Source organism: Entelurus aequoreus, linkage group LG03, assembly GCF_033978785.1.
Source record: "Entelurus aequoreus isolate RoL-2023_Sb linkage group LG03, RoL_Eaeq_v1.1, whole genome shotgun sequence".
Lineage (NCBI taxonomy): Eukaryota > Metazoa > Chordata > Actinopteri > Syngnathiformes > Syngnathidae > Entelurus > Entelurus aequoreus.
Genome location: NC_084733.1, coordinates 44,732,576 through 44,744,792, shown reverse-complemented (window position 1 = coordinate 44,744,792; position 12,217 = coordinate 44,732,576). Strand labels below are relative to the sequence as shown.

The 12,217-nt window shown below is 37.4% G+C and overlaps 1 protein-coding gene across 3 annotated transcripts in view; it reads left to right on the top strand.

Annotated features, from left to right (window-relative positions):
• LOC133645674 (cytospin-A-like) overlaps positions 1-12,217 on the top strand; it is a 67,587-nt gene that overhangs the window by 50,486 nt on the left and 4,884 nt on the right. For 2 of the 3 annotated variants that reach the window (XM_062040529.1, XM_062040526.1), the window contains 6 exons: positions 2,769-2,862; positions 2,968-3,034; positions 3,125-3,185; positions 3,359-3,455; positions 7,277-7,393; positions 7,881-7,940. In XM_062040529.1, coding sequence (XP_061896513.1) covers positions 2,769-2,862; positions 2,968-3,034; positions 3,125-3,185; positions 3,359-3,455; positions 7,277-7,393; positions 7,881-7,940 — 496 coding nt within the window. The remainder of the gene's footprint in view (positions 1-2,768; positions 2,863-2,967; positions 3,035-3,124; positions 3,186-3,358; positions 3,456-7,276; positions 7,394-7,880; positions 7,941-12,217) is intronic. The other variant, XM_062040527.1, reaches the window with a different exon arrangement.

The following is a 12,217-nucleotide window of genomic DNA, read 5'->3' as shown; positions in this document are numbered from 1 at the left end:
GTAATGTGTTAATAATTTCACACATAAGTCGCTGAGTATAAGTCCCACCCCCCGCCAAACTATGAAAAAAACTGCGACTTATAGTCCGAAAAATACGGTATGTATATACAGTCACGATCAAATGTTTACATACACTTGTAAAGAACATAATGTCATGGCTGTCTTGAGTTTCCAATACTTTCTACAACTCTTATTTTTTTGTGATAGAGGGATTGGAGCACATATTGTTGGTCACAAAAAACATTCATGAAGTTTCGTTCTTTTATGGGTCTACTGAAAATGTGACCAAATCTGCTGGGTCAAAAGTATACATACAGCAATGTTAATATTTGATTACATGTCTCTTGGTGCCCTGCGATGAGGTGGCGACTTGTCCAGGGTGTACCCCGCCTTCCGCCCAGATTGTAGCTGAGATAGGCTCCAGCGCCCCCCGCAACCCCGAAGGGAATAAGCGGTAGAAAATGGGTGGTTGGATGGATGTCTCTTGGCAAGTTTCACTGCAATAAGGCACTTTTGGTTGCCATCCACAAGCTTCTGGCAAGCTTCTGGTTGAATTATTGACCACTCCTGACAAAATTGGTGCAGTTCAGCTAAATTTGTTTATTCAGCATTGTCCACACGTTTAAGTCAGCACTTTGGGAAGGCCATTCTAAAACCTTCATTCTAGCCTGATTTAGCCATTCCTTTACCACTTTTGACGTGTTTGAGGTCATTGTCCTGTTGCAACACCCAACTGCGCCCAAGACCTGATGCTGATGATTTTAGGTTGTCCTGAAGAATTTGGAGGTAATCCTCCTTTTTCATTGTCCCATTTAAAGTTACAAGTTCCATTGGCAGCAAAACAGGCCCAGAGCATGATACTACCACCACCATGCTTGACGGTGGGCATGGTGTTCCTGGGATTAAAGGCCTCACCTTTACTCCTCCAAACATATTGCTGGGTATTGTGGCCAAACAGCTCAATATTTGTTTGGAGGAGAAAAGGTGAGGCCTTTAATCCCAGGAACACCATGCTCACCGTCATGCATGGTTGTGGTAGTATTATGCTCCGGCCTGTTTTGCTGCTAATGGGACTGGTGCTTTAAATGGGACAATGAAAAAGAAGGATTACCTCCAAATTATTCAGTACAACCTAAAATCATCAGCCCGGAGGTTGGGTCTTGGTCGCAGTTGGGTGTTCCAACAGGACAATGACCCCAAACACATGTCAAAAGTGGTAAAGGAATGGCTAAATCAGGCTAGAAGGAAGGTTTTAGAATGGCCTTCCCAAAGTCCTAACTCAAACGTGTGGACAATGCTGAAGAAACAAGTCCATGTCAGAAAACCAACAAATTTAGCTGAACTGCACCAATTTTGTCAAGAGGAGTGGTCAAAAATTTAACCAGAAGCTTGCCAGAAGCTTGTGGATGGCTACCAAAAGCGCCTTATTGCAGTAAAACTTGCCAAAGGACATGTAACCAAATATTAACATTGCTGTATGTATACTTTTGACCCAGCAAATTTGGTCACATTTTCAGTAGATCCATAACAAATTAATAAAAAAACCAAACTTCATGAATGTTTTTTGTGACCAACGAGTATGTGCTCCAATCACTCTATCACAAAAAATAAGAGTTGTAGAAAGTATTGGAAACTCAAGACAGCCATGACATTATGTTCTTTACAAGTGTATGTAAACTTTTGATCGCAACATACATTAGGTTTAGGTCATTGAGGATAGGTGATGATAGACGAACGTATGGTGCCATTTTGGGTAATTCTGGTGTCTTATACAATGTACAGTGGAACCTTGATTTACAAACTTAATTGATTCTTAAAAAGTGTTCATATATTATACATACATATATTCATATAAAGTTCATATTTTAAAACAAATTTCATATATTAAAGCAAATTTCATATATTAAAGCAATTTTTCTATAACAAACAATTCAAACATAAATATTGGCTTCCAGCCTAGACAAAAGTCCATATTTTAGTAAAGGTAACATTCGATCACTGCAAATATCACTACTGAATTGTTTCTTCAAGTGCAAAATAATAACAGTAAATATGGAAGCTATTTTTCTGGGAGTCTTACTTTGTTAGCGCAGTCAGATAGGATGTAACGGACAGCAATTTCAATGTGAAGGCCATTTAATTTGTGCACTTGGTTTTTCTAGCGAACTTGACAGTGCTTTGTGTAGGAGATGAATATTTAAACAAAAGTACTTTCCAAGCATGGCTGCCATTTTTTTTAGCGCTGATCTTACAAGACTCTTCATTACAAATATAATCAATAATTATAATGACAGTTTAAGTCAGATTTTTAAATTGTATGATCATATCGTAGTATATTTGTCTGGCTGCACGAGCTGAAGCCGTCGAGTGCAGCCGTAAATCTTTGCCAACAAAAGATGCAATGGCTTCTCTTACTTTTTCTATCATGGTCTGCTTCGCCAAATACTTTGTTTTAATCAACACTGCCAAAGAGGCAGCAATAATATATATTTTTTAAATGTGTTTTGCTGCTGAGAAAAAAATTATATTCTTCCTTGATTTGCAGACTTTACAGCCATTGTGAAAGTATTATACAAAGCAATCAATTTGCAAAAGGTAAAACATATAAATAGATGGCCATTTGCAATATAAACTGAATTCTTGTAATACTGGTTGTGTTTAGCTACAGAATGGATTTAATTGCATTGTTCTTGTGTTGTTGATTCATTTTCAATTAGTGTACATTTGTAATTGTTGCACTTTTCTTCCAATATATCATAATACTACAGAAGTCTATCAAGATTACCAGCTTCCTCAGATTCTGTTACGTTACTGAATGGAACTTCTCAGCCTACCACAGTTACATCTGAATTTACCAACAAGGTGATATTATTTTGTCTTAAGGGAATGCATTTTATTAGATTTTTTTTTTTAAATTAGTCATTAATTAAATGGTTTGAAAATAATTTATATGTATGCTTTTTTAAGAAGTTGGGGCAACTTAAAGGACGTAGAAGTTTGGACCAACAAGAGAGCAGGACAAACACAGATACAGGTATATTTGTGTTAAGGTATTTTGTCATCTATATTTGAAATCTACATACTGTAATTGGCTTAACTCTTACAATTTACTTTTTCACTGCAGGAAAACGTGAGGAGTCTTTAAACAAGTACAACTCAACTCTCACTGAGCTTCCACCAACAAGGTGACCGTTATTTTTCTGATGGACTCGTAAAGCTTTCTACTTAAGCCAAAATCAATTACAAATTGTTTGTTGTTGTTGTTTCTTTTGTTGTTGTTGTTGTTGTTGTTGTTTTTTTACTTTTGAGTGATGTAACAAGAAAAGAGACCATGATCTGCAGCTCTTGTCCTCTTTAGGTCTCAGGATGGTTTCAACCTGCTCCTGCGTCGCCATGGAGGCTCAAAGAGGAACTCACTACTACGTTGGTGTCAGAGCCAAACACAAGGCTACAAAGTAAAGTTTAGATTATTTGTTCTTTCTTCTATATATATATATATATATATATATATATATATACACACATACATATTTATACATACACATATATATATACATATACATATACATATACATATATATATATATATATATATATATATATATATATATATATATATATATATATATATATATATATATATATATATATATATATATATATATATATATATATATATGTGTATATACAGTCTTGGTCAAAAGTTTACATACACTTGTGAAGGACATAATGTCATGGCTGTCTTGAGTTTCCAATAATTTCTACAACTCCTATTTTTTTGTGATAGTGATTGTCACAAAAAACATTCATGAAGTTTGGTTCTTTTATGAATGTATTATGGGTCTACTGAAAATGTGACCAAATCTGCTGGGTCAAAAGTATACATACAGCAACATACATTATCAATTTTGGTGATGTAGAAAAGTTACAATCAAATCAAATTAACCTCATGGCATGGCCTCTTAACTTCATGTGAGTGATTATGATTGATGACACCTGTTGACTTCTCTGAGCCCATTTAAACAGGGCTCATGTGATGCAGTCATTAGACTCAGTTACAAACGCGACAATGGGAAAGTCAAAGGAACTCTCAGCACAGATATGAAAAAACTAATCATTGACTTGAACAAGTCGGGAAAGTCAATTGGAGCCATTCCAAAGCAGCTTAAGGTCCCAAGAGCAACTTGGCAGACAATTGTTCATAAGTATAAAGTGCATGGCACAGTTTTGTCACTGCCACATCAGGAAGAAAACGCAAGCTATCACTTGCTGCTCAGAGAAAATTGGAAATTGGAAGCTGCTGGAACACAGGTGTCAGTGTCCACAGCCAAGGATGTTTTGCATCGCCATGGACTGAGAGGATACCATGCAAGAAGGAAGCCCTTGCTCCAGAAGCGACACCTTAAGGCTCGTCTAAAGTTTGTTGCTGATCACATGGACAAAGATAAGACCTTCTGGAGGAAAGTTCTGTGGTCAGATGAAACAAAAATTGAGCTGTTTGGCCACAATACCCAGCAATATGTTTGGAGGAGAAAAAGTGAGGCCTCCAAATTCTTCAGGACAACCTAAAATCATCAGCCCAGAGGTCGGTTTTTTGGCCGCAGTTGGGTGTTCCAACAGGACAATGACCCCAAACACATGTCAAATGTGGTAAAGGAATGGCTAAATCAGGCTAGAATTAAGGTTTTAGAATGGCCTTCCCAAAGTCCTGACTTAAACCCCATTGAGAACATGTGGACAATGCTGAAGAAACAAGTCCATGTCAGAAAACCCACAAATTTAACTGAACTGCGCCAATTTTGTCAAAAGGAGTGGTCAAAAATTCAACCAGAAGCTTGCCAGAAGCTTGTGGATGGCTACCAAAAGTGCCTTATTGCAGTGAAACTTGCCAAGGGACATGTAACCAAATATTAACATTGCTGTATGTATACTTTTGACCCAGGAGATTTGGTCACATTTTTGTGCTCCAATCACTCTATCACAAAAAAATAAGAGTTGTAGAAATGATTGGAAACTCAAGACAGCCATGACATTATGTTCTTTACAAGTTTATGTCAACTTTTGACCACGACTGTAAATACAGATATATACACACACAAAAAACATTCATGAAGTTTGGTTCTTTTATGAATTTATTATGGGTGTGAGAAAATCTGCTGGGTCAAAAGTATACATACAGCAATGTTAATATTTGGTTACATGTCCCTTGGCAAGTTTCACTGCAATAAGGCACTTTTGGTAGCCATCGACAAGCTTCTGGCAAGCTTCTGGTTACATTTTTGACCACTCTTGACAAAATTGGTGCAGTTCAGCTGTTGGTTTTCTGACATGGACTTGTTTCTTTAGCATTGTTCACATGTTCTTAATGGGGTTTAAGTCAGGACTTTGGAAAGGCCATTCTAAAACCTTAATTCTAGCCTAATTTACCACTTTTGACGTGTGTTTGGGGTCATTGTCCTGTTGGAACACCCAACTGCGCCCAAAACCCAACCTTCGGGCTGATGATTTTAGGTTGTCCTTAAGAATTTGAAGTTAATCCTCCTTTTTCATTGTCCCATTTACTCTCTGTAAAGCACCAGTTCCATTGGCAGCAAAACAGGCCCACAGCATAATACTACCACCAACATGCTTGACGGTAGGAATTGGTGTTCCTAGGATTAAAGGCCTCACCTTTTTTCCTCAAACAGCTCAATTTTTGATTCATCTGACCACATAACTTTCCTCCAGAAGGTCTTATCTTTGTCCATGTGATCAGCAGCAAACTTTAGACGAGCCTTAAGGTGTCGCTTCTGGAGCAAGGGCTTCCTTCTTGCATGGTAGCCTCTCAGTCCATAGCGATGCAAAACACGCTTGACTGGACACTGACACCTGTTTTCCAGCAGCTTCCAATTCATTGCAGACCTGCTTTTTGGTGGTTCTCGGTTGACTCTTGATCATCCTGACCAATTTTCTCTCAGCAGCAGGTAATAGCTTGCGTTTTCTTCCTGATCGTGGCAGGGACAAAACTGTGCCATGCACTTTATGCTTACGAACAATTGTCTGCACAGTTGCTGTTGGGACCTTAAGCTGCTTTGAAATGGCTCCAAGTGACTTTGCCGACTTGCTCAAGTCAATGATTAGTTTTTTCAGATGTGTGCTGAGTTCCTTTGACTTTCCCATTGTCGTGTTTGTAACCGAGTCTAATGACTGCATCACATGAGCCCTATTTAAATGGGCTCAGAGAAGTCAACAGGTGTTGTCAATCATAATCACTCACATGAAGTTAAGAGGCCATGCCATGAAGCTAATTTGATTTGATTGCAACTTTTCTACATCACCAAAAGTGATAATGTATGTTGCTGTATGTATACTTTTGACCCAGCAGATTTGGTCACATTTTCGATAGACTCATAATAAATTCATAAAAGAACCAAACTTCATGAATGTTTTTTGTGACCAACAAGTATGTGCTCCAATCACTCTATCACAAAAAAATAAGAGTTGTAGAAATGATTGGAAACTCAAGACAGCCATGACATTATGTCCTTCACAACTTTTGACCATGTATGTATATATAAATATATTTGATATGTATGTGTGTATGTATGTATGTGTGTATGTTTGTATATCTCAAGTACTCTCCAGTGCCTTTTCTATTGTATTGCTATTGATAAGACTGGTTTACATTTGGGCTTTTTGGCGACCATTGGTATTGTGTAGTAGTTCACATAGCTGACTTTCATGCAGCTGGCGTGGGCTCCATTCCTGTTTAATGCATATTCACAATAGCTTTGTGATTGCCCCAGTGGCCATTTCAGGAAGTAAATGTGTCTGCCTTTCACCCAAAGTCACCTGGAATAGGCCCCAGCCCTCCCATAAACATTGAAATTGAAAGCATAAGTGGCATAGAAAAAGGATGAATGTCGATGGGCGGGATTTTGCCTTTTAGTCATAATTAAACAGCACTTCCAAAGATAATTTTCTAACAACAAACTGTTTCTACTAACTTAAGTAGACAAGAAAAACTAAATTTCACCATTGTATTTTTTGTGGGATTTTTTTTTTTTTTTTTCAAAAATGACTTTCTTCCGATTGGCTAAAATGCTTTATAATTTAGGTTTAAAAAAAATCACTAGTGTTGATTTTTTTCCCCTAGACTTTAGCGATAGTGCTCATAAATCCTTCTTACACCAAATCTGATTGTCACTGAGTATACCAATATACCTTTATAATTATACCACATTATTTCATTATGTTCTAATGGAACTCTTGCATTATTTGCTTTTACTTTCTCCAGAATATTGACATCACCAATTTTAGCAGCAGCTGGGTAGATGGCCTTGCATTTTGTGCCGTTTATCACACCTACCTTCCTTCGCACATCCCTTATAGCAGCCTCACTCCACAGAACAAGGTAGGCTTGGAAGTTGGTGTTGTTGGATACTGATGTTGGCTATCTGTTCTAACAAAAAGTTTCAAATAGTTGTATGACTGAGATTAATGTTAGATTAAAATATTCTCGTAATTGTAACACATTTACCAGCCCTTTCATTGGGTATGCCTGCACAATCTGATGTGAAACATTTTAAGAGCTGTATCCACATTGCTAATAATGTGAAAATGTATGATGCTGACTGAATGTTAAGGAAACAAGCATTCACTCCGCATTATTTGACCTTTGGCTCATTTTAATCACATTTAATAATCATTGCTGGATAAACCTTCCAAAAACCAAAACATCTGCTCTTATGTGTGAATCAATTTAATATTTCCACTAAGCTAATTGAATCAATAATAACATGTGGTTCCCTGTCTCATAGATGTTAAAAAGTTGTAATTAATATGTTTTATGCCAAACTGGTTAATAGTTTTTTTTTCTTTGTTGTTGTTGTTTTTTTCAGAGGGAGAATCTCAGTCTAGCATTCAAAACAGGCAAGAGTGTTGGGATTGCCCAATCTTTGGTAAGCCTTATTTCCTTCCTGAACTCGAGTCGAATAGGATAAAAGTTTGATAACATTAGTTACTTAGTTGTGCATCTCTCCAATATGAGATAATTCGATACGTATCTAGATCCATGGAGAACAATGCGATTCAAAAACTATACATTTCTATACGATTCAATTTAAAGCAGGGGTCTCAAACTCAATTTACTTGGGGGCCACTGGATGCAGAAACTGGGTGAGGCTGGGCCGCAAGAAAAGATTTCTTAAAAAAAATCTAACATGCACTTTTTAATGAATTCACCTCCTTTGAATGGCTTTCCCGCCCTAGCAACCATCTCACTCACCATGTAGCTAGCTTTGACTGCTGCATCGCTCTTTTCGCTTGCTTTCTTGACGAAATCTTGTTGCCTCAGTAGACTGGTTTTAAAATTTGCAACCCGGTTCACTCCCCTAGTATTTTGCATACTCCTCAGCATGTCTAGTTGTATAATGACGTTTCAAATTGTATTCCTTGTGCAACGCAACTTTCTCTGTATCAACTACAGAAAAGAGCTATAAGGATTATTCATAAAGTAGATTACTTAAAACACACTAACATATTATTTATTAATTCTGGTTTATTGAAACTACAGGAGCTAGTAAAGTTACAGACATTATGTGTCATGTTTAAGGCTAAAAGTAAAACATTACCAGCAAATTTACAAAAAATGTTTGTCATCACTTCTGAGAATGAAGAGCATAGAAGAAAAGGTCATTTCAATTCTTGACGAAATCTTGTTGCCTCAGTAGACTGGTTTTAAAATTTGCAACCCGGTTCACTCCCCTAGTATTTTGCATACTCCTCAGCATGTCTAGTTGTATAATGACGTTTCAAATTGTATTCCTTGTGCAACGCAACTTTCTCTGTATCAACTACAGAAAAGAGCTATAAGGATTATTCATAAAGTAGATTACTTAAAACACACTAACATATTATTTATTAATTCGGGTTTATTGAAACTACAGGAGCTAGTAAAGTTACAGACATTATGTGTCATGTTTAAGGCTAAAAGTAAAACATTACCAGCAAATTTACAAAAAATGTTTGTCATCACTTCTGAGAATGAAGAGCATAGAAGAAAAGGTCATTTCAAACATCAGTATTCAAGGACAACTTTAAAACAAATGTGTATATCAGTGGTGGGGGTTAAACTATGGAATTCTCTTTACAAGAGATAAAAGATTGTAAAAATATATTCCAATTGAAAAAATATATAAGGACAGAACAATGAGATCATATGGACAGCCATAACTGTTTACATTTTGCTTTATATTTATTATTTTACTTATTTTTTGCCTAGTTTTGTATTTGTTTTGTATCATCCTGTGAGGTGTATACTACTTATTTTGTTTTTTTTGTTCTTTTTGTACATCATGAAGTTTTGCACTTCTTGTGTTTTTTTGTTTGTTTTCGTTATATTTGGATGTAATTGTTTGTTTATATGATATCATTAAGTAAGACTACGTACTATGTTGAAGGGGGCAGAAAAATATAAGATTTTTCTTCATCCTGCTCCTTCTCAGGCATTGGTGTGTAAATGTATAATTTAAAAATTGAGGTATAATTGTCTATCGATCAAAGATGCACATCAATGAAGGAGATAAATAAAAATGAAATGAAATGAAATAAGACACGTCGGGGTGCCCCTGTGAAAGAAATATTGCATCAAAAATCGTCTCTGTCTGGAGCCAACGGGAGGAGGGTGGGGGGTGGAGTTTACAGTTACGGTAGCACAATTAGCCCCGAACGGGTTAACATCACCACGTCTGTATCAGCGCTGGGGTCCAGTGCACCACACTTTTGTATTGTCGCTCGCTCCTTCGGCGGAGTGCTCGTCTTCCCCGCCCGGACTGTTTACAACGGGGGCGGGAGCGAGCAGGCGGGCGAGGGAGGGAGGCAGGGAGGGAGGAAGGAAGAGCGTGTGTCATAGAAAAGCGGCAAAATGTTTCTCTGCTTGCATTACGCAAGTGACATCAATGCATACTTGCCAACCTTGAGACCTCCGAATTCGGGAGATGGGGGGGGTTGAGTTGGGCGGGGTTAGGGGTAGCGGGGGTGTTTTTGTAGCCCGGAAGAGTTAGGGCTGCAAAGGATTCTGGGTATTTGTTCTGTTGTGTTTATGTTGTGTTTAGGTGCGGATGTTCTCCCGAAATGTGTTTGTCATTCTTGTTTGGTGTGGGTTCACAGTGTGGCGCATATTTGTAACAGTGTTAAAATATAAATAAAATAAAATATGACCACCCTCAGTGTGAAATGTATGGCTGTTCCTCAAGTATGTCTTGCAATAACCTGCGTGTGTCTCTAGAAGCCTCATACAACATGTGTCTGGGCTGGCACGCTGTTAGTATGGAGAAAAAGATGATGCGGTGACAGATTCTAGAGGACACTGATGACAGTGCCATCACGGCACGCCCTCGATATTGTCGAGAGCCTCATACCACAACGTGATTGGTAGATTTCTTCAGCTCCGCACACAACGCTGTCAAGCGCCATTCATTTAAAACTCGCGGGCCGCACTAACATTAAACTTTCATATTAAGGTGGGGGCCGCAAAATAACGTCTCCCGGGCCACAATTGGCCCGCGGGCCGCGTGTTTGAGACCCCTGATTTAAAGCAATGTAATGAAATCTGGTACAGTTGCCTGTTTATCTTCAAATAAATATAGTATACTTTAAAAAACACCAGCAAGTATTTGTGTTGTTTTTGACACGACATACAGAACCATGCCACTGTGTTTATTACTGTAACACATTACACTTAAAGAACTTTTGGAAACTCCTTTCAAAATTAAAATGTATTACATTTTCTCCATTGGCATAAATTGACTGCATCCTTATTTTATTATACAGCTCTGTAACACAAGTGTCGTTCAAATGTCTTGTACCGAGGCGCCAATGTATTTATCATGTCGCTCAATCTCCACAACAATGCACACTTTTGTACAGTCTCAAGTATTTTACAATTTAATGGGCTATTGAAGACATTATGAATATCCGTGTCTTTGGCCTGTCGTGTCTCTAGAGCGAACCGGTTTCTCCTTGTCTTCTATCAGCTACGTGTTATTAGTTGTGCCACCACCGGACTTCACTGCTATTTTACAATATTTGTCTTTTGCAACAGTTTATCAAGTTTACCATTCTTCCAAACTTTGGACTTACGAGAGCGATACTGAGCAGACAGAGCTTGCAACAGTAGCAAATAAATTAAATTGATTCTTAACAGATTCCTAACTTTGTAATATTTGTTACACACCTATTAGGATAATTGTCAGCCACAATTGCGATCCCGAAATACTTTCTTTACCCCTTCTTTACAGTATATTGCCTGTAAAGTAATTCCACTTCTCTATGGCGAACAAACTATTGTAAATGCTATTTATAAGCATTCAGTACCCAGGCCTTCAATGGCGATTTATAGGGTTACTGCACATTTTTTTTAATTGTGCCTATCATTGACAATCTTTATGTAAGACATGAATTCTAATTCAGGATATACGGCAAGTATGAGGTGGCTAACAATGCAGATAATGGAAGTACTCTATTGCGCCATAATGCCCTCTAAAAATTATCTAAAACCACCCACAATACTCTATTTTATTATTAACCAAGTATTATTAATATTTTTATTATAAGCACTAACGCTGATGAAACTACTTTTAGCTGTGCCCTGATCAAAGAGAGGTATCTAGCTTATGCAGCTATTAATATACTGAGCCGTTAAGCTGCTGCATCACCTCTGAGTTATTTCTACATTATGAATTATGCCCCTCACTTTTATAGAAGAAGGCTTTGGCCATAAACCTAAGAATCGGTTAACTTTGACATTCCAAACTAGACCCGAAGATAGCAAAAAAGACACAAAAAAATGTTTTTTTTTTTTTTTGTTTGGTTCGGTTTTTTACCTGCGTAAGGGATTTTGATTTCTTCATCTAAACGGTGGATATGAGCATCCAATCAGTCTGTATCCCACTGAGAGCAGACATTGTTTAGTAAGTGATTGTTTTGTTATGTTCGTAGTTTGTTTTTGTTGTTTAGCACTTAGCAAAAGTTTTAATTGCAGAATCTGTTCGTCTATTAACTTCTAAATTGTTTAGCTTATGCTCCTTATATTCAGGCTCATAAAAATAAGGTTGTGGATCATCATTTGTCCCAAAGTAGTCAACGTTGGCTCTTATGAAGTCTCTCATAATTAGTAGTTGTTGTTGAAGGAAATGGTGAACGTTGTGATGCGTCTGTGAAATTAATACGCTGCTGC